Below are 22,262 nucleotides of genomic sequence, written 5' to 3'. Positions count from 1 at the left end.
ATAGAGTCATACAACATATGGGCTGCTGTGTCTGACTTTTTTCACTCAGCCTGTCGTTTTGGGGGTTCATCCACTTGGTAGCATGAATCAGCTCTTCTCCATGGACATTTTGGGCCTTTGTTGACAGTGCGGAGAGAGGGTCAGAAACTGAGACCACCCCCCTCCCCCCCCAACCTCTCCACCTCTGGCTGAGAAAAAGACACAGAGAAAAGACAAAGTTGAGTCTAAAGGAAAAAAGGAGACTCTTCCAGACCTGGAACCCAGGGTGCCCTGAGGCTGGAATTCGGGAAACGGGGAGGCGGACATTTTTGGAAGGCCCAGCCTACAGCAAGCACTTTATAACAATTTACTGGGAGAGTGAACTCTGACGTCTGAAGACCCTTGCCTCCCATTTAGCTCCTAAGTCTCAGAAGTGGACTAGAGAGGGCTGAAGACCTGGCCAAGGGCACAGAGCCCCAGGCCACCCATGGGGCTCTCACCCAGTGTCCAGCTTCAGTCTGGGGTCAGCAGAGAAGACCCCCCGGACCTGGGGCTCAGGGTCCAGGGTTCGGGTGTGTTTGTGGTCTGAATGAGGCCACCACGCCCAGGCTGACTTCCTGGGTTTCTTTTTCACTTTGACTTGCCCTGGGAGGGGCCACGACACCTAACTTTTTTTTTCCTTTTAGTTTTTCTTGCTAAGCTTTAATGTGTTCCTGGGTGAGGACTGGGTGGCTGGGGTCTCTCCAGCAGCACAGAAGCTCGTCCGGGATTGCCACCCTCTTCGAGGACCTAATGGGGCAGGGGGTGACCAGGCTGGTCCCCCTCTTTCTCCTCCTGCTACCCCGGCAGGGCGGTGAGTCCCCTACCCTGGAGTAGTCCCCTATGGCTCTTCTTGCCGGGGCGGGGGGCTGTGTGTGTATATGTGGAGGGCTGTGGACCCGGTTCCCAGGTTTGTTTCTGTGTCTCTGGGCCTCAGTCTTTCCCTCTATCAAATGTGAGCTGGATGATCATGGATTCTGATGTCAGACTTGGGCATCTCCCCTCCGGTCTTGGTTTTGTCTTCTGTGGGGTGGGCTGAAGCTCTGAATCTTTCCCACATCCCAGAGTTTAATGAGAAATAGCTAAGGAAGGGATAAAGACCAAGTATATATTTTATATATATATATTTATATATATATATATATATATATATAAATAAAATAGTGTTATGTACCCCGTGTATGTAATATACATACTCTCTCTCCATCTTGTGGAATCGAATGGGAAGGGACCCAGCCCCCAGCAGATGACTAGGTTTGGACTCTCATCCCAGCTCTGCTGTTCCATGACCTCGGGCAACTTCTTTGTGCCTCAGTTTCCCTCTCTGTAAACTGGAGATCAGCAAGGTTTCAGGGCTTATAGAGTTCAGGCAGGGCTGGAGACCAGCAAAAGGGAGAGGTACAGGGGACCCTGGATTGCTTTAGAGGAGCGGCCCGAGAGCTGGATGGATGGGTGGATGGATGGATGGGTGAATGGATGGATAGATGAGTGGATGGGTGGATGGATGAATGGATGGATAGGTGAGTGGATGGATGGATGGATGGATGGATGGATGGGTGGGTGGGTGGAAAGATGGATGGCTGAATAGATGAGTGGATGGGTGGATGGATGGATGGATGGATGGATGGATGGATGGATGGATGGATGGATAGAAAGGTGGATGGGTGGGTGGGTGCAAGGATGGGAAAGTGGGCAAGTGCGTGGATGGTCACTGGGCAAGCCCCCCTCCCCTGAAGTGAAAGGCTGAGACTGTCATTTCTCTTCATTGCCTTTGCAGCTGAAGCCTGTGGCACCATGGGGTGCTGTTTTCAGGATCCGCCGTATCCGGAGGCAGACTCAGGTCTGGGGCAGTTCCCCATCGTGGGAGGAAGGGGTTGTACTGGGCTCTGACTGACCCATCCCAAGCAGCCACTCCCTCAGCTCCCTCTTGCCCAGCCAAAGACAGGGGTCTCAGTAGCCCCAACCCGACAGCCTGATGGCCTGTCCTCACCAAACTCAGGTGTCCTGGAGCAGTCACCTCTGTAAGCCTCATCTACTCCGTAACAGGGTCGCAGGACTGGTGTCTGTGTCCGTCCTGATTGGTCAGCATGTGGGGCTAAGCAGCTGTTAAACATTTTGAAGTTGCTCCGAGGAAAGCATTGCTGGAACATTCATGCTTGTAACAAAGTCACAAAATCTGCCACTGGGCAAGGCGTTTCATCTATTCTTTTGTTCCAGAAATATTTACCAAGCACGTACTACGTGCAGACACAGTTCTAGACATGAAGGAATCAGCTGCGAGCCCAGCTGTCCTCCTGGGGTCACAGCTTAGTGCAGGAGGTGGACAAGAGGCACACAAATGCATATCCTGCATACAATGACGTGCTAGGAAAAAAACAGAGCAGGGTGAGGGATGGAGAAGGAGGGGGCTACTTCAAATAGCCTAGTGCTTGAAGAAGTGACACTGAAGGAGAAATTGGAATGTCAAGATCTGGGCCAAGGACATTTCAGGCAGAGGGCATAGCACATGCAAAGGTCCTGCGGTAGGAGTGAGCCTGGTGTGTTTGAGGACCAGTGAAGAGGCTGAAGTGGCTGGAGGAGGAGGTGCAAGGGAGATGGCAGGAGACAGGCAGGAAGAGCACAGGAAGGTGCTGGAAGTCACAGCGTGTTTAGGCTGAGGTGACACCGGATTGCATAAGTGTCACAAAGATTCCTCTCTGGGGTGTGTCAGTTTGGGGACCCCACCCCCCCACACTCTAATCTGTTCTCAAACCTCCAGGCTTAGCTTCGGGCCCCCGGGACCTAAACTGCTACCGGATACTCAGCAACGCTGGTTATGAATGTTCCTGGGAATATGAGGGCCCCGCAGCTGGGGTCAGCCACTTCCTGAGATGCTGGTGAGGATCCTGCCTTTTCTCCTGACCCCCTGCCTCTACTCTCAGATGTATGAGCTCGGCAGTGTCTTTGCCTCTTCCTGGGCCTCAGTTTCTCATGTCAGAAGGGAGGGCTGGGGATCTGTGTTGTGGGGTCAGCATGGGTGGGCATACAGTTTGGGCGGCAATGAGGATCCCTGTGGTCCTTCCTTCATCCTCACCCTGTGACTTATTCATCCATCTATTCATTTCTTCCTTCTCTCTGTGGCAGCCCATGTTAGGAGATTCTGGGATCCTCCAAACCCCTTAGTCCTAAGTTGATCCCTAAGAAAACCCCAGGCTGGGGAGCGGCGGTAAAAGGGGAAGAAAAGGATTCTGGGATGTGATGCACATCATCTGCTGTGGCCGCTGAGACTCAGTACCGATACCCTCCTTCCCGCAGCCTCAAGCCCGGGCGCTGTTGCTACTTTGCCGCAGGCTCAGCCACCAAGCTGCAGTTCTCCGACCAGGATGGCATATCCGTGCTCCACGCTGTCACCCTCTGGGTGGAATCCCGGGCTGCCAACTGGACAGAGAAGTCCCCCAACATTACCCTGAACCTCTACAGCTCAGGTCAGCACCCTGTTCTCTTCCTCTCCACTACCACTTCCTCACCCAGAGAAACCTCTGGTCCCCAAGCCTAGACCTGAGGGAATTCTGGGTCCCTGGCAAGGGGCTGGATACTGCCAGCTGTTTTTACATCCAACTCTGTCATGTAACCTGGCAGAGTATTTCATGGTCCCCTAACGGATCCCCTACTGATGAACATGTAGGTAGCTTCCGGTTTCTCCTTGATACTGTAATGTGGCCAAGACCCTGTTGGGTCTTATAATTTTTTTTTTTTTTTTTTTTTTGCTGCATTGGGTCATCATTGCTGTGTGCGGGCTTCCTCTAGTTGCAGAGCGTGGGGGCTACTCTTCGTTGTGATGCTCTGGCTGCTCATCGTGGTGGCTTCTCTCTTCGCAGAGCACGGGCTCTAGGTGCGCAGGCTTGAGGAGTTGCAGCACACGGGCTCAGTAGTTGTGGCTCGCGGGCTCTAGAACACAGGCTCAGTAGTTGTGGCGCACGGGCTTAGTTGCTCTGCAGCATGTGGGATCTTCCCGGGCCAGGGACTGGACCCGTGTCCCCTGCATTGGCAGGCGGATTCTTAACCACTGCGTCACCAGGGAAGTCCCCCGTGTTCGGTCTTTAAAATCTGTTTTCACGAATCAATAACATATACTTAGTTTATACTCGTTGAACTGCTACTGTGTGCCATGCTCAGTCACAGGGGACATGGGCAAGGCCAATGGAGGTCACAGCACAGGGCTGGGACAAGGGTGAGATGAATGAGGCACCCTCCTTGGCCACAAGATGTTATGGGGGTGCCAAAAAACCTCAGTAGTCATTATAAACCATAGCATGATGCAACTTTTCTTTTTTAATATTTATTTGGCTGTGCCGTTCTTAGTTGTGGCACGCAGGATCTTTGTTGCCACATGAGGGTTCTTTGTTGAAGCATGCAGGATCTTTTAGTTGCAGCATGCGTGTGGGATCTAGTTCCCTGATCAGGGATCGAACCCAGGTCCCCTGCATTGGGAGTGCGAAGTATTGACCCATGGACCACCAGGGAAGTCCCATGATGCAACATTTAAAAAAAATCAATATTAATGCAAAAAAAAAAAAAAGCCATGACAAATAAAATATCAGGTTTTTTTTTTTTCGGCCGCACTGCACAGCACGCAGGATCTTATTTCCCCGACCAGGGATCGAACCCACACCCCCTGCAGTGGAAGTGCAGAACCCTAACCACTGGACCACCAGGGAATTCCCCAGAACTTCAAATAAAGACAGGATCTGACCCTGTATTTGTACAACCTTGCCTCCCTCTCCTCACCCTAATCTCAACCCTGTCCCTGCCTTCATGGAGCCCAGATTCATGTAGGGTGATGGACAAGGCATGATCGTTACACATGATGAGATACTGCTGGGAGGTCAGGGAGGGCTCCAGCTCAAGGATGAAAAAGATCCAGTAGGAATAAAGATGGGGAAGTGTGGATACAGCAAAACAGAGGATACGGCAAGTGCAAAGGCCCTGAGCTAGAATCAGGCACACTATGACCGAGATGCAGAAAGCATGATAGATGTCTCTCCTCAGGCCAGGCTCCTTGAAGTGGGCTTAAAAAGTTAGTAAGATTTCCCTAATAGTCCTTCAGAAAAAAATAGAATCAGTTAATTACCCTCTCATCAGCAATTTACAGAAGTGCCTGTCTCACCACAGCCTTGCCAGCAATGAGTATTAATATTTTAAAGATACCTTTACTAATAGGATCCTGTGTATAAGTCTTAACTCTTTGACCCCAGGCTTAGATAGAACCCCAGGCTTAGATGGGACCTGTAGAGGTGCCCCTGATTCAAATTTGGGGAGCTTGGTGGTTTACTATGGGCCAGGAGGATCATGGGAAGATTTTCCAGAGTTTTCAGGACCAACAGCTCACACACATGCCGGCTTCCCCTTCCCAACCCCCAACTCTGCTTCCAGTTAAATACGACCCTCCCCCAGGAAACATCAAGGTGTCCAGGTCAGCGGGGCAGCTGCTCATGGAGTGGGAGACCCCAGCCCACCAGGATGGTGCTGAGGTACAGTTCCGGCACCGGACACCTGGCAGCCCATGGAAGTGGGTGAGTTTATTCCCCAGATCAGGGGTTTGCACAGGCACAGGGCACCCTCACACACCTCTCCCATCAGTTTTGCAATCTCTGTATCTATCACCCTTCCCATGGGGCCTCCACTCTTGCCCCATGTTTAGCCTCTGGGTCTCTCTGACATGAAGATCTGATTGTGATCTCCCTTGCTCACACACCCTCCATGGCTCCCCACTACCCTCAGTAAGTCATCCTTATCTTCAGCTGGCCCTAGTTTCCCTCACTTGCCTCATGCTTCCTCTGGCCCCTTTTTGAATGGCCATCATTCTTTGCCTATGCCCTGGATTCCCAGCCTCTTTGCCTTGGTATATGCAGTTCCTTCCACCTGCATGCCCTCCTCTGTATCTGAGCACATGTGAATCCAACCCACCTTCAGGGTCCAGCTCAAGGGCTGCCTCTTCCAGGAAACTACCTTTCCACCATTCCTCCCTCCCTCCCGCCTTTCTTTTTTTCTGTTTTTTTTTTAAAGCCGTGCTGTGTGGCATGTGGGGTCTTAGTTCCCCGACCAGGGACTGAACCCCTGCCCACTGCATTGGGAGCACAGAGTCTTAACTGGACTGCCAGGGAAGTCCCTCCTTTTTTAAATTCAGATGTAACTGACATACAAAATCGTATTAGTTTCAAGTGTACAACATGATTTGATATTTGTATACATTGTGAAATCATCACCACAATAAGTCTGTTTAACCTCCGTCACCACACAGGCATGTTCCAGATTTTGCTTCTTGTAATGAGAACTTTTAAGATTTACTCTCTTAGCAACTTTCGGACAATACAGTTCAGTATTGTTAACTATAGTCCCCATGCTGTACATTACAACCCCAGGACTTATTTATTTTATATTGATAACTTTGTACCTTTTGACCACCTTCACCCGTTTCGCCCACACACTACCCCTCACCTCAGGCAACCACTACTCTGTTCTCTGTATCTATCAGTTTGGTTTTTTGTTTGTTTTAAATTCACTTGTAAGTGAGATCATACAGTATTTGTCTTTCTCTGTCAGACTTATTTCACTCAACATAATGCCGTCAAGGACTATCCATGTTGCAAATGGCAGGATTTCCTTTTTTTATGGCTAAATAATATTCCATTGATACATGTACCACATTTTCTTTACCCATTCATCCATCGATGGACACTAAGATTGCTTTCACATCTTGGCTGCTGTAAATAATGCTGCAGTGAACATGAAGGTGCGTGTATCTTTTCCAATTAGTGTTTTGCTTTTCTTTGGATAAATACTCAGAATTGGTATTGCTGGATGATATGGTAGCTCTATTTTTAATATTTTGAGGAACTTGTACTCGGTTTTCCGTAGTGGCTGCTGCAATTTACATCCCCACCAACAGTACACAGGGTTCCTTTTTCTCCACATCCTTGCCAACCATTGTTATCTCTTGTCTTTTTGATGATAACCATTCTGACAGGTGTGAGGTGGTATCTCGTTGTGGTTTTGATCTGCATTTCCCTGATGATGAGTGATGTTGAACACATCTTCATGTACCTGTTGGCCATCTGTATGTCTTCTTTGGACCTTCATTCATGCTTCAGCCACTCTATTCTCCCCTCTGTCCCCTGCAAGCAGGGCAAGCCTAGGCTTGCAAGAAACCTCAGCCCTGACCAAGTCCCCAAGGAGTCCCTGGTTTGGGAGAGACAGAGAACACCCACACAGCTTCTGAATTGTGGTGTCTCCCCCTCCCTCAGCCTGGGAACATCTTGAGTCCAGGGAGTTGCCTCAGTTTGGGCCCCATCTTCCCTCCAAATGTTGTGCCCCTCCCTGAGCCTCAGTTTTCCCATCAAGTGAATGGGTTCGGATCAGTCAGAGGCAGGTGACATGGGACTCCTGTTGGGGAGGGGCATCTCTTTGCTTTTTATCTCCAGCCCCCTAACACACTCTGCAGTGGACCCTCTCAGCCCCCCTTTGCAGATGAGGAAACTGAGGCTCAGGATGTCCAGGGACCTCTCAGCAACAGCCGGGGAGTGTGGGGCTAGCTGGGTCCTAAACTTGCCTCTCCTCATCCACGACACCACAAACAGATAGGTTTTGTCTCTTAAAATATTTTTTTAGGAAATTATAAAAATATAATTTTGCCTCCTAAAATAATTATTTTATTTTATTTTTTAATTTTTGGCCTCGACGCACGGCTTGTGGGATCTTAGTTCTCTGACCAGGGATTGAACTCGGGCCCCGGAAGTGAACGTGCCTAACCACTGGACTGCCAGGAAATTCCCCCAAATAATGCTTTTAAAAAAAAAAACAAACTTTTTTATTTTGGAATAATCTTAGATTTTCAGAAAAGTTACAAAGAAGTACATAGAGCCTTCACCCAGCGTCCCCACAGGTTAATGGCTTTCGTTCCCAAGTCTGTCTGTCACTGGTCTCTCGCTATGAACTAAACTCCAGAGTTTATTTGGATTATCACCCACTTTTCCAAGAATGTCCTCTTTCTGTTCTCAGATCCAATCCAGGGTTCCATGTTACATTTAGCAGAGTAATTGTTGAAAATTTCCAAAAAGCTAGAATGTTCAACAGCCAAATGTAAAACAATGTATAAATATGGTCTTGTTTTAGGGCGACTGTGGACATCAGGATGATGCTGGCTTCGGTGAGAATAATAGTGACCATGACAGCGGTAGCAAGTTAGCATTAATTAGGCACCCACTGTGTGCTAGACCCAGTGCTAAATTCTCTGTAGGCTTGTTTGCGCCTCCCTGTAGTTCAGTATTGGATTATTCCCATTTCACAGGTGAGGAAACAAAGGCTTGGGCTTGTGAAGCCTTTGGCCAAGTTCACATCCCTAGTAGGTGGCCTTGCTGAGACTTGAACTCCAGACAGTAGAAGAAGTGGGTGATCCTTGAGGCCCCAAGAGCGCAGGACCTGGCCTATTCTGGCTGTGTCCTCAGGGTCTGGCACATGATTAGCTCTCAATCAGTGCTTGTACACAGCTGGCACTCAATAAGTGCATGTGCACAGTTGGAGCTTAATATGTGCATGATGGCTAAGTGACCAGTGCCAAGCCCTGGGTGCTCCTGGCTTTGGGACAGCCCCTTTGCTTGATGTTTGATCTGCTTCTTCCCAGAGTCATGCCTCTGCCCCTTGGAGATGGACACGGCCCAGGAATTCCAGCTGCGGCGACGGCTGAGGCCGGGGGTCTCCGGAGGTCCCTGGAGCAGCTGGAGCAGCCCTGTGTGCATCCCCCCTGGTGAGAGCACCCTGGACCACAGGAAGGGAGACGGGCATTAGAAAGATGGTAGTAGTATTAGAAATAAGGCGGTGAGCGTTAGCGTTAAGGTGATGGATGTTAGAAATAAGGCTGCCGAAGAAATTAGGGAAAATTAGTGCAAGGTGGCAGGGCAGTGGGCAAGTTTCACTTTGTAAAATGTGGCAAATCCATAATAAAAAGAAAACATTTATCAGTCTTTCTCTCCTTCCAATTAGTTTGGTGGGTTTTGTTCTTTGAAAGCCGAACAAGGAGTTGATGGGTGCAAGTGGCTGTGTCGTGAAGGCAGATTTTTCCAAATGACACAGGAAGCTGGAGCCAGGGCAGCTCCAGAGTGGAGACGTGGCCTGAGGTGGGGGTGGGAGGGAGAGATGGGGGGAGTGACTGTCAACATTTGTCCCCCTACCCTTTGAGCTGGAGCTTCCTCCTGCCCACCCAAGTGCGTATCTGCTGGGAAACAACTCTGACGGCTGTTTTCAGATTTTTTTTTAATTGTAGTAAAAAAAGACATAATATAAAATTTGCCATTTTAACCATTTTTAGCCAGTTGCATTAAGTATATTCACACTATCATGGAGTGGATCTCCATGTTTGCAGATTTTGAAAACTACTTAACGACCCATGGAATCTCATTGGAGGGAAGGAAAAGGTCCTGGGTCCCAATCCAGGGTCTGCAGGACGTTGTGAGCAAGGACGCCACCCCCAGTGTCACTGTCTTGCTGTCTCATTGCAGAAAACCCCCCACAGGCCAAGGTGAGGTTCTCGGTGGAGCAGCTCCGCCCGAATGGGAAGAGGAAGGTGACCTTCCATGAGCAGGTAATGGGACCATCGCAGGTCTGTGGGGTGGCCTGAGGACAGAGAGAAGGAGACAAGAGGCTGGAGTGGAAGTGTTTAAAAGGAGGGAGATGAGCCGTGGAGGTGGTAGGGACCGGAAGGACTGTGGGTTGAACTCTGAAGGTAATGGGGAACCATGGAGGGTGTGTGAGCAGAGGAAGGATATGGCTGGACTCAGGTGTTCACAGGCTCCCTCTGGCAGCCATTGGGGGAGCAGAGTTTGGGGGGCTCACGTGAAAGCTGGAAGGCCAGGAAGGGGTTGACTGTGCTGGTCTGGATGGGAGATGATTTTTTTGAAGTCCCCCAAACAGCTCATTAAGTACAGTCGAATGAACCCATTTTCCAGAGGAGGAAACTGAGGCGCAGAGGGGAAATCCCCTGCCTGAGTCAGGGCAAACTCACCATACATTTCAACCCCTGGCTTCACCATAATTGATTCCGCCAGGTCCCCAATGGGCTGGCACGATAAAGCTGTAGTGAAGCTCCTTCTCGTCCTAGGTTTCCTATAATTTGAATTTCCTTACTTAGGAAAAATGTCCAGGCTCGAAGTAACTGGGTCCAAAGACAGAAACATTTTTTTTCTCTGGCTTTCAGTGGGTTTTGCCAAATTATTCCCCCCTCCCCCTAAACCAATGAGCAGTGGATGTGTCAGTTTCCCAGCAGCCTTGCCAGCACTGAGGTTTACTATTTTTAAAAAAATTTTCATACATGTCATCAGCTGTGGCCCGTGGATGAGCCGGTGCTCGTGGGCAGCATCCTGATGTCAACGCACGGGGACAACGTGCATGTTCAGATCCCCACAAACCATCTCTCACACTCACAACAGCTGCCCCAGCTGGAGCTTCCAGAAGGCTGCCTCGGGCCCGACTCAGGCATGGAGGTGACCTACCATGTCCACCTGCATATGCTGTCCTGCCCATGTAAGGCCAAGGCCACGAGGACTCTGCGCCTGCGGAAAAATCTCGGCCTCTCGGGTGCCGCCTATGACCTGGTTGTCTTTTCCCGGAATCGCTTTGGCCTCGGTCCCAACCAGACATGGCACATTCCTGCCTATACCCACTCAGGTGCCTTTGGCTGGGCAGTGGTGGGGGGGGGGCCTCTTGGAGCTGAGTACGTACTCGAGCCTCAGCTAGACTAGAGTGAAGCGAGCGAGGCACAAAAATGTAATGTGGTGTCTAATTTAGGAGCGTGTAAAGTAAGTATTCAAAATGCATAGCATTAAAAAATGCATAGCGCTATAGTGTAATAGTTAAAAAATTTCTCACTGGCAAACTGTGGCCCAGGCCAAACACTTGTTTTTGTAAATAAAGTTTTATTGGGACCAGGGCCAAGATCAGGATGTGGCAAGCAAGGCAGGGTCATGCAAATACAGGGTTGATCCTGTCTTTATTTAAAATCTAGACATTTTGCTCATTTTATATACATGTATACATATATTAAATATATACATATATTTATACACAATGAAAAAATCAATGGCGGTGATGTGGATAAAAGGGAACCTTCATACACTGTTGGCAGGAATGTAAATTTGTGCAGCCACTATGGAAAACAGTATGGAGATTCCTCAGAAAATTAAGACTAGAACTACCATATGATCCAGCAATTCCACTTCTGGGTATTTATCCAAAGAAAAAGAAAACATAATTGGAAAAGATATATGCACCCCTATGTTCATTGCAGCGTTATTCACAATAGCCAAGATATGGAAACAACCTACGTGCCCATCAATGGATGAATGGACAAAAAAGATGTGGTGCATGTATACAATGGAATACTACTCAGCCATGAAAAAGAATGAAATGTTGCCATTTGTGACAACATGCGTGGACCTTGAGGATATTATGCTTAGTGAAACAATTCAGCTGGAGAAAGACAAATACCCTATGATTTCACTCAGATGTGGAATATAAAAACCAACCAACCAGCCAACCAACCAAACAAACAAACAACTGACTGACTAAATAGATGGAGAAACCAAAACTAATACCTAGATATAGAGAACAGATTAGTGGTTACCAGAGGGGAAGAGGCAAGGGGAGGGGAGGGGTGAAGGGGATCAACTGTATGGTGACAGATGGAAACTAAATGTTTCATGTTGAGCACACAGTAGGGTATTCAGAAGTCAAAATATAATATTGTGCACATGAAACATTTTTATTATTATAATATTATAAACCAGTGTCACCTCAAAAAAATAAATCTAAAATTTAAAAATTAAGGTTTATATGTATGTATATAAACATATGTATTTTATTGAGGTAAAGTTCACATATCAAAATGAACCATTTTAACAAGTACAATTTGGTGCCTTAATTACATTCACAATGTCGTGCAATCGTCACCTCTGTCTAGTTCCAGAACCTTTTCATCATGCCCAAAAGGAGAGCCCGTCCCCCTTAGCAGTCACTCCCCCTCCCCCTCCCCCAGCCCCTGACAGTCACCAATCTGCTTTCTGTCTCTGTGGATTTGCCTGCTCTGGACATTTCATAGAATTAATCATCTACTATGTGACCTTCTGTGTCTGGCTTCTTTCACAGCCTGATGTCTTCAAGATTCATCCACATTGTAGCAGGCATCAGTGCTTCATTCCTTTTCATGGCTGAGTAATACTCCACTGTGTGAATGGGCCACATTTTGTTTATCTGTTTTTCCACTGACGGACATTTGAGCTGTTTCCATTGTTTTGGCAACTGTGAATAGTACTCAGTACATATTTTTAGGTTCATTTTGATTTTTTAAAAAATATTGCATTAGAAGAGTGTTGATCTTGGTGATTGAGTTCTTTGGCGCCTCCTTAATTTCATGCCCTGCTCGCTTCACCTTAGTCCTGAGCCTGCTGAGCACCCAGCTGGGCTGTTAGGATGATGCCCATTTCAGAGATGAGATGACCGAGGCTCAGACAGATGAAGCCACTTGCCAGGGTGACACAGCAGCAAGTCTGTCAGCTCCTGGTCTGCTTTGGGCCATGGCCTCGCTATGTGACCTTGGGCTGGTGGCTCTCCGGCTTCGAGCCTCAGGTTTTATATCATTGGGATAATCATGGTCCCACTTTGTGGGAAAGTGGCGCCTGTAAAATGCTCGGCACTGGCCTGGCGCATACAGTCGGAACGCAATAAATGATAGCTATTGTCCCTAGAATTGGAAGCAGTACCCACCTCTCAGGTTGGTGCAGGTGACCTTGCTGTAGGGAGTGGAGAGAGGAGCCCAGGGGGCTGAGTGGGTCTGTCCTCGGGGCTCTGAGCTCTGGTCCAGCCGGGAGGCTCCTCCTCCACCACAGCCACCCACCGCTGGGCAAGGTGGGTGGTGGATGGCCAGGCATCTGCTGGACCAGGAGATGCCCACTAGCCTGACAGGGTAGTAGTGGCAGCCTAGGGAGCACTGACTGTGGGCACCCTGGCAGGGAACCCACAGTTAGGCTGGGGGAGGACTCGATTCATTCAAACAGCCCCTGCTGTCCCCTCTGTGCTCAGCCCCCATCCTGGCAGCCCCCAGCGTAGGGAGACAGAACCAGATACAGACACTCCTGGCCCTGGCGGGTTAGAGCTTGTCAAGAGGGTGGGATGGGGCTATAGGAGCCTTGGGTTGGGGAGAGCATGAGGCAGCTATTCTGATGTGCCTCTCTTGTCTTCTTCCAGAACCAGGGGTTCTGAATATCAGTACCAGAGCCAACAGGACCACCATGCATTGGCCAGCCCAGGCCCAGGGCATGACATACTGCATTGAGTGGCAGCCCCAGGGCCAGGACGAGAGCCTTGCCACCTGCACCCTGACGGCACCCCAGGACCGGGACCCTGATGGAATGGGTACCGTAATATCGGTTGCCCTGCATCCTCCATTAGAGCTCCTGGTCAGCTCAAACCTACAGACATCATCCTTGTGGGGTGTCTGAGGCCCAGAGAGGTCTTGCCACTTGCACAAGGTCACACAGAGGTGGGGACAGGCCAAGACAGACCCTTCCACTCATGCAGGTCTGGTGCTTCCTGCTGGGATCCTGGGGTGTCAGGGCTCAGCCCTGGGAAAGTTGCACCCCAGCAGGTAATGAGTTTCACGTCCCAGGGTGTTTGTTAAACATTCACCCGTGCCAGGAAAGGTAGCAGCTAGCAAGATGCAGGTGGCAAATTAATGAGGCCTCTGGAGGGAAAGGGAGGGTGCCAAATGGCCCAAGCAGCCTCTCACTCTCTGACGTGGTCTTGGCCGGGGCCCCAGGAAGCCTCAGCCCCAGCCTGGGGAGCTCCCAGCCAGGGGAGACAGAGCTGGATGCAGACACCCCGGCGCCATAGAGTAGGAGCTGTGCTGGAGGGGGTGGGGACAGGTTGGGAAGGGGCGGGGATGGGGTGGCAAGGGGCATGAGGACGGAATCCTGGAGGAGGGGACATTGGTGCAAGGGCTTTAAAGCATGGGTAGGAGTGCTCTAAGAGCTCCTGGCAGATGGCACAGGTGCGGAGGTGGGGACACAATCTATTTACTGGTCTGACCCTTGCTCATCCTTCCAGCAACGCACAGCTTGAGCCAAGCATCTGGGGCAATGAGGCAGAAGGAGTGTTACCGCGTCACTATCTTTGCCTCTGCACACCCGGAGAAGCCCACCTCGTGGTCCACCGTCTTGTCCACCTTCCACTTTGGAGGCAATGGTGAGTAGCCCAAACCTGCAGGGTGGTCTCCCCAGGGGACTCGGCAGTGTCCTTGGGTATCAGGAAGGGGGAATACCATTTAGAGGCACCTACTGCCTATCAGGCCCTGGCCAGAAGCCAGACACATAGAAGTCAGCTCAGTCAACTCTTAAGATACTCCAAGAGGCATTGCACCATTATATAGTAAGAAAACTGAGGCTCAGAGAGGGGAAGTGATGACACCAAGAGTGGTGGAACTGGCAGACACAGCTGACTCTGTGGCCAAGGTTCCCTGGGTCTCTGGACAGTAGCAGGCTGGGCAGGCAGGAAGTACTCAACCAGCACACTTGGAGCTGACTGTGGTAAAGGATGTTGGTTGCAGCCTCGGAGGCCGGGAGCCCACAACATGTGTCTGTAAAGAAACTCAGCCAGGATTCAGTGTCTGTGGACTGGACACCATCTCTGCTGAGCACCTGCCCTGGCGTCCTGAAGGAGTACATTGTGCGCTGCCAGGATGAGGCCAGCAACCAAGTATCCGGTACGTGAGGCAGCACAGGCCTGGCTGGGGGAGGAAGGGCTCTGGCCTTGAGTTCTGCCTTGCTGTGTGACCCTGGACACCTCACTGTCCCTCTCTGGGCCTTGGTTTTCACACCCATGGAACAATAGAGTTGGACTCAAGGGTCTTGACTGGCCCTTTAGACGGCAACTCCCATGGAGCAGGGATGACTTTCTCCATTCTACAGATGGGGAAACTGAGGCCTGGGAAGGGATTCACCTGCCCAAAGGCTAAACAAGCTTGGATTTGAGCTCAGTTAGGTGCCCCTTCCTGCCCCATAGGAGGGAAAGAAATGAGGATGTACAGGGCAGGTCTCACCAGGGCTGAAACGTCCTGTCATTTCCCACATTGGGAGCCTCTTCCTCCCCGCTGGGTAACATAGCCTTGCGAGAATACAGCCTCGCCCGTCCATCTCCTGCAGCAACAGGCCAGGCCGCCAAGACCATGAGTTTATATCCTGCCTTCCCTCCTCGAGCCCAGCACAGGGGCGGGAGGGGGGCGGAGGGGGGAGGAGGGGGGAACGGGGGCTGCTCTGACATCAGACATAGACATTCTGCCATCAGCTTGGTCACCCTCCGTTGTTTAGAGGGGGTAAATGAGGCCAAATGGGAGTCGGTGACTTGTTCACAGTGGCGCAGCTGGAAGCAGCCCATTTGCTGAACACCAGTTTGCCAAAAGTCAAATTGCTGAAGATTTATGCACCAAATGCCCATTTGGCCAAATGTACCAACTTCCCTGAAATTTCTTTGGAAGAATATTCCTCTTGAATATTTACAACGAATATGGATTTAGGGTTCTAGGAATTTTTCTTCTGTACGACAGCCAACAACTGTATTCTCATTTTAAAGAATTTTATGGGGTGCTTTATTTTTTAAAAATCATCCAATTCCACAGACACTTGTTGAGATCCAACTTTGTGCTGAGGTGCTGGGGACACTCGGGGAACAACTTAGACAAAGTTAACCCTGACCTTGTCCCTAAAGATGAGAAAGAGGTGAGGGAGGAAGGCATGTAGTTATCTGGCGAAAGGGTGAACCAGGCCAGGGAAACAGCCAGTGCAAAGGCCCTGAGGTTTGGGATTGAACCTGGTGCCTTTTAGGGAGCTCTGAGGAGAAGGCAGATGCGGCTGGAAAGGAGTGGCTTAGGAGCGAGTGAAGGGCAAATTGGTCAGAATTTGAGAAAAAAACAGCATCATTCACTGAATATTTTGATGAAGAATATTTTCCAAATAAGTTTGATGTGAATGGGTGCATTTAGGGAAGATTATTCAGCAAAATGTCTGTGAGCCCCTACTCCCACCCCCAGGGTGGAGCCCAGAGTAAAGGGGGTTTAGGGACACACGCTGCCTCCCGCCCACAGAGCTGTCAGTGAATGCCACAGAGACCCAGATCACCCTCCAGGGCCTGCGGGCTGCCACCACCTACAAGGTGCAGGTTCGAGCAGACACAGCCAAGTGGCGGGGTGCCTGGAGCCAGGCCCTGCGCTTCACCGTCGGTGAGTGAGGGGGCGGGCCCGGGTACTTACCCAGCATGCACTGCCCCATCCCACATGTCAGCAAGCAGTCCCACCCTGATCCTCCATCCTTCCATGGCTCCCCATGCATCCCTCTCAGGAGAAAGTCGCAGGCTGACCTGCTCCCAACTCCTTCACCTCTGCTGCAGCTTCTCCTCATGAACCTTCTCTTACGCTGGCTTTTCCTTGCAGGCTTCTCTGTCTGGAATGTTTGGTCTCCTTGTCAAACTCCTATTCATCCTTCAAAACTCAGCTCAAAAGCTCTCTCCTCCAGGAAGCCTTCCAGGCTTCCTTCTGGGCACCCCCCCCCCACTGCCCCTCCTACCTGGCCTGACGCCTTGGGAGTGTGTGTGGGTGTCTGTGTGGGCTCTGCCTCCCCCAGCCTTGGAGCTCCTGGGGAAAGGAAGGGAGCAGGGGGGCTATTTATTGAGTGAATGAATGAATACGAATGAATGAGTATCTCATCACAAACATAAGGAGGTGGGCTCCATTGTCTTGGGGTGTGTGGCAATGAGAGATTTGGAGACCAAATGATCCCTGTTCCTGCCACGGTCCCTGCCTGTTGTCCTTGTTGTGAAGTCTGGTCCCAAGAGAACCAGTGAGCCAGACTGGGTGTGCAGTGGGCTGGTCTGGGTCCGGGGGAGCAACCACACGGGCCCTACCTGCAGGCTCTCGGAGCTACATGTCCTGAGCACTTATTGTGTGCCAGGGCTTTATCCTGTAGTCACAGGGCAGGCGGGGTCTCACTTCACAGAGGAGGAAACTGAGGCACAGAGGGATTCACAGTATGCCAGGGTCAGCAGGGAGTTGATGGAGGGCCCGCCCCTCCCACTCCCTCCTCAATGAGAAGCAGGAGGCGGCTCTCCCCCAGCCCAAGCTCTTCTGCTCCCAGAAGTCCAGGTTTCTGAGTCATCCGATTTGTCCATCTTCCTCGCATCTTTTGGGAGCTTCGTGAGCATCCTTCTCCTGGGAATCTTTGGGTACCTCGGCTTGAACAGGTAACTTGCACCCCTTCCCCCGAGATGATCTGTAATAGTGATAGTAAGAATAGTAATAACTGCTCCCCCCCCAAGTAGGTTTTTATGTCCACTTTCGAGATGAGGAAACTGAGGCCCAGATAGTAAGGCCCAGGCATCCAGCAGTGGCGACAGTGCTGGGATTTCAATCCGGGCCTGTCAGTCTCCCGTACCCCTGACCCCTTGGCCACATCCTCACTCCCCTTATTATAACCTAATGGAGATGAAAAAAAATAAGTCAGAACTATTAAAAAGTAGGAACGAACAGAAGCACTGACCAGTTCTCCTCCTTCCCCAGGGCTGTAAGGCACCTGTGCCCACCCCTGCCCACACCTTGTGCCAGCACTGCCGTCGAGTTCTCTGGCAGCCAGGGGAAGCAGGTAAGGGCCCCCTTTCTAATTCCAGGTCTTGTTTATTGGGTCCATATCTGGACCAGGGCTCTGAAGAGTAATGGCTATGCATTAACTCATTTTACTTTCCCCCAACCCACTGGTGCAAGAACTCCAAAAGCCTGTCCAATTTTATAGACAGGCAAATAGAAACCCAAAGGGGAACCTCGTGTAGGCCATTTACTAGTAACAGAAACAGAACTGAAGTGAGTTCCACAAAGGAACCTGATGGAAAAAAAAAAAAATCCAAGGTGGTGGGCTTCAGGCATGGCTGGATCCAGGAACTAGGACTCCATCTCTTTGTGGTGCTATCCTCCCTTCAGGCTTCTATCTCAGGCAGGCTCAGCCTTCCCCCTGTGGAAGCAGGGTATCCATTTTTCCCATTAACTGGAGCAGAATTCTCGGACATCACTGATTGGCCCAGCTTGGGTCATATGCCCATCCCTTAGCCTATCACTAGAACCAGGGGGTAGGAGTGTTCTGATTGGCTGGGCCAGGATCACATGCCAATGGCAAGAGCTGGCGTGGGGCTACTGCCCTGTCCAACCACATCAACTAAGAGAGGAGAAGGGACAATTTTCCAAAGAGAAATGGGGGGTCCTTCCAACTGATCCTTGAATTGGTCTCGGGTTTTAGAGAATTAAGCCAGAAGGGACCTGGTCCACTCCATCCTTGTGTGGATGAGAAATAGGGCCCTGCCCACAGCCTTGACCCCACCGTCCGTCTCCAGGTTTGGCAGTGGAACAGCCCGGCAGACTTCCCAGAGGAGGTGTCCCAGCAAGGGGCCCTGGTGGTGAACATATCCTGGGACAAAGGAGAGCGAACTGACGTGGACACAGCTGTGCTTCTCAAGGAGAAGATGGAGCTGCCTCTGGGTGCCCCTGAGCCAGCCCTGGACACGGAGCTGCCCTTGAAAGACAGGAAATGGGTGCAGGGATGCCCTGAGGCTGGGACTCTGGGGCCTGGCTGGAAGGACAGTCTGGAGGACAGCCCGGCCCAGGCAGCTGGACTCCCGCTGCTCCTGGGAGACCTAAGGCAGACCCCCAAATTCCGTTCCCAGGGAGAAACAGAAACATCTGCCTCCCCTTACAGATAGGAAGACCAATGATCGCAATCACGACAGTCGGTTATTAAGTACTTATTGCATACCCAGCCTGTTCTTTCTAGGCACGTGATGCCCTGAATCCCCATAGCCGCCTTGAGGTACATGGCTGTCTTATTAACCTATTTCAGTGAGCCTCAGTGAGGCTCAGAGAGGGCGAGTGGCTGGCCTGTGGCCACACAACACAGGCAGGAGTCTAACCCAGGCGGAGTGACTCAGACCCCATCCCCACTGCCCGGGCTCTGGCGTCAGTGCCCCCCACCAACACCCACTCTGTCCAGCACTGGTTGCCACATGTCCTGTGGTGGGAACCCTACAAACCGCCATGAAACGGGAGCTGCTACCCAGGGCCAGGGCCTGGCATCCATGGAGCAAGGCGCTGTTGGCCTGTTGGGGGTGTGTGGGATAGACTGGAGGGGGGCCCAAACGGTCTCAGGCTGATCCCAGGGTCCTGGGCTGGGCATCCTGTCCCAGAAGCATTGGATGGGGAATCTGGGCACAGAGTTCCTGGCTGCATTGCAGGGTCTCCAGGCTTGGAGGATCTAGGTGTGAGGAAAAGAATGGGAGCTCTAAGCATTCTGAGGGGGGGCATTGGCACCTCCCTGGCCTCAGACTCCTCCCCTATAAAATGGGGGTGAAAAAGTAAAATAAAATAAAAAATAAAATGGAAACGCGGCTGCTGCTTTCACTACGGCTCATTACAAAGCCGCCCATCAGTTACGGAGGTACTTGGAGAAGTCGGGGGTGCTGGACACGCTGACCAAGGTATTGGTAGTCTTATATGAAGAACCAGAGAAACCTAATAGTGCTTTGGATTTTTTAAAACATTGCTTAGGAGCTGCTACCCCAGAAAATCTAGAAATAGAGCTGCTTCGCCTAGAATTGGCAGAAATGGAAGAGAAATATGAAGCAATTGTAGAAGAAAATAAAAAACTGAAAACAAAGGAGAAAGTTCAGTAAACTTATGGTGGAGAGGAAGAAAATACCCTACTACAAGCCACAACATCTTTGGGAAGATGTAGATTATTGCATATCAAGTATTTGTGCAGTGCAGTTATGAATGGGATTTAAATTTTAGTTTCCCAGTAATTTTAAAGATTTATATAAAAAGAGTTTTCATTAGGTTTGATTGTATTAAATATTAAAAATCACCGAGTGGTTTAAAAAATAGGACGGGGACTTCCCTGGTGGCGCAGTGGATAAGAATCCTCCTGCCAATGCAGGAGACACAGGTTCGATCCCTAGTGCGGGAAGATCCCAACATGCCCCGGAGCAACTAAGCCCGTGTGCCACAACTACTGAGCCCACGTGCCACAGCTACTGAAGCCCGCACGCATCAATGAAGACCCAATGCAGCCCAAAATAAATGAAATTAAATCTTAAAATAAAGGACTTTAGGGCTTCCCTGGTGGCGCAGTGGTTGAGAGTCCGCCTGCCGATGCAGGAGACACGGGTTCGTGCCCTGGTCCGGGAAGATCCCACGTGCCGCGGAGCGGCTGGGCCCGTGAGCCATGGCCGCTGAGCCTGCGCGTCCGGAGCCTGTGCTCCGCAACAGGAGAGGCCACAACAGTGAGAAGCCCGCGTACCGCAAAAAAAAAAAGGACTTTAATATAAACTTACTGATTCAGTAATTAAATTGAATGTAACAGTTAACTTGTTTTGTTGTTTAGTTTTTTACCCAATTTAGAAAAAATTCACCTAAACTCCAAAAATTAATTAATTAAATGGGGATGATAATAATGTTGACCTCACAGAGCTGCTGGGGGTGGGGGGCGGTGTCTGAGACTTAATAAATGAGTATCTTTCCCCTGACTAAAGCCTGAATGTCCTGCTCAAAATCCCCCAATAGGAGCCTGAGAATTAATTTATTCATTCCACACATTTATTAATCTCTCCCTCTGGGTGCCCCCAGGAGAACCCAATCTGGGGGAGACGGAGCTAGATGATCACTTGGAACTCTGCAAAGTTAGGACTGGGAGGCGGGGGTGGGGGTGGTGGACCAGCCCAAGGGACAGTGGGGCTGAGACCGCTAGTAACAAGAGTCTTTGTTGTCCCCCAACCCCGCCCCTCTGCCCAGGGCTCAGGCCGGGACCTGGGGTTCTTCCTTGGTCCTAACACCCAACGCCCCGCAGCAGGACCCGTGCCCCCCAGACACACCTTGAACCTGCCCGCTTCCTGTACCCTTGCCACCCGACCTCCCCGCATTCTATTTTTTAAAAAATAAATGTATTTATTTATTTATTTTTGGCTGCGTTGGGTCTTCATTGCTGCGCACCGGCTTTCTCTAGTTGGGGCGAGTCGGGGCTACTCTTCGTTGTGATGCGCGGGCTTCTCATTACGGTAGCTTCTCTTTGTTGCGGAGCATGGGCTCTAGGCACGTGGGCTTCAGTCTTTGTGGCACGTGAGCTTCAGTCGTTGTGGCACGTGGGCTCAGTAGTTGTGGCTCGCGGGCTCTAGAGCGCAGGCTCAGTAGTTGTGGCACACGGGCTTAGTTTCTCAGCAGCATGTGGGATCCCGGACCCGGGCTCAAACCTTCGTGCCCTTCACTGGCAGGCGGATTCTTAACCACTGCGCCACCAGGGAAGTCCTCCCCTCATTCTTAAATGAGTTGGCTCTGATTCCCCGCGTGGCCACCAGGTGGCAGCAGCGGCGCGTGTCTCCCAGGCCCAGTCCGCCCAGCCCCCCTCCCACCTCCCAGGGAGTTTCCAAAACAGACTTTTCCGGTTTTAAACGAGGGCTGGGTGGAGATTAAAACCCAGTACCACTGAATTTTGTGGCAACAGGAGATGGGACCTCTAGGTGAGGGAGGTCTGGCAGCCAGTAGGGCCGGGAATCTAGAGGTCCAGACCCCTCCTCTTTGGGGGTCTTCTGTTTCCCCATCTATGCATCTAGATGGGGAAACAGAAGACTTGGTCCGAGTGCTCCAGCTACAGCGCTGCTTACTGTTCTGCGAATGTTCCCTCCCTTGGATTTGCCACCTCGCAGCTTTTGCTCAAGTGCCCTCTGCTAGATATGCCTTCCCTTGAGGATCAGCCCTCCTCATTCCTTAAGGCTGGACTCCAGCCTGAGGAAGAGGCCCGGACAGTGGCAGAACCAAGTGGACAGGAGGGAGGGGATGCTGGGAAAGACCAGACTGACCTGACCCCCAGGGGCTCAGAGCTACCCACCTCAAGTCCAGCATCTCCCCCACCCCCCAACACACATACACAGCAGAACCTCCAGGGAGCTAAATGCCCCCATGCTGGCCATCCCATTCTTGGGCCCACAGGTAGCACACGACCCAGTTATGTGCTCTTGGTGTTGGCAAACTCACCCCCTGGGTCCAAGGGGTAGGAGTTTGGTGTTTATTGAGCACCACCAGAAATTCTTGCTGAAATGAATGGGAAAAATGAACACCCTGCTTCCACTGGGGGAAGACTGAG

General features: G+C 50.9%; 1 protein-coding gene and 1 pseudogene across 5 annotated transcripts; both read left to right on the top strand.

The window, feature by feature from the left end:
* The first annotated feature begins 674 nt into the window (after positions 1-674).
* On the top strand, positions 675-19,123 carry IL12RB1 (interleukin 12 receptor subunit beta 1). 5 transcript variants are annotated; one of them, XM_027084680.1, is made up of 16 exons: positions 677-832; positions 1,796-1,858; positions 2,777-2,894; positions 3,313-3,482; positions 5,452-5,570; positions 8,170-8,203; positions 8,678-8,800; positions 9,552-9,634; positions 10,479-10,716; positions 13,291-13,458; positions 14,149-14,286; positions 14,648-14,803; positions 16,181-16,315; positions 17,184-17,331; positions 17,648-17,729; positions 18,469-19,123. In XM_027084680.1, exons 1-16 carry the CDS (start codon positions 685-687, stop codon positions 18,832-18,834), a joined length of 2,289 nt encoding a protein of 762 aa, XP_026940481.1. In that variant the 5' UTR covers positions 677-684; the 3' UTR covers positions 18,835-19,123. The 5 variants fall into 5 exon arrangements, 4 of the variants coding, with proteins under 4 accessions (XP_026940483.1, XP_026940481.1, XP_026940479.1 ...); XM_027084678.1 differs by having other exon boundaries at positions 5,431-5,570; XM_027084681.1 differs by having other exon boundaries at positions 678-832; positions 5,431-5,570; positions 17,226-17,331.
* Positions 19,124-19,503: 380 nt separating this feature from the next.
* On the top strand, positions 19,504-20,050 carry LOC113608868 (c-Myc-binding protein pseudogene; annotated as a pseudogene).
* Positions 20,051-22,262: the final 2,212 nt, after the last annotated feature.

The sequence above is a fragment of the Aethalodelphis obliquidens genome, unplaced genomic scaffold (genome assembly GCF_003676395.1).
Source record: "Aethalodelphis obliquidens isolate GAN/ISIS:26980383/991018 unplaced genomic scaffold, ASM367639v1 scaffold53, whole genome shotgun sequence".
Lineage (NCBI taxonomy): Eukaryota > Metazoa > Chordata > Mammalia > Artiodactyla > Delphinidae > Aethalodelphis > Aethalodelphis obliquidens.
The sequence above is the reverse complement of the archived record's forward strand: the minus strand, read 5'-3'. Positions and strand labels throughout refer to the sequence as shown.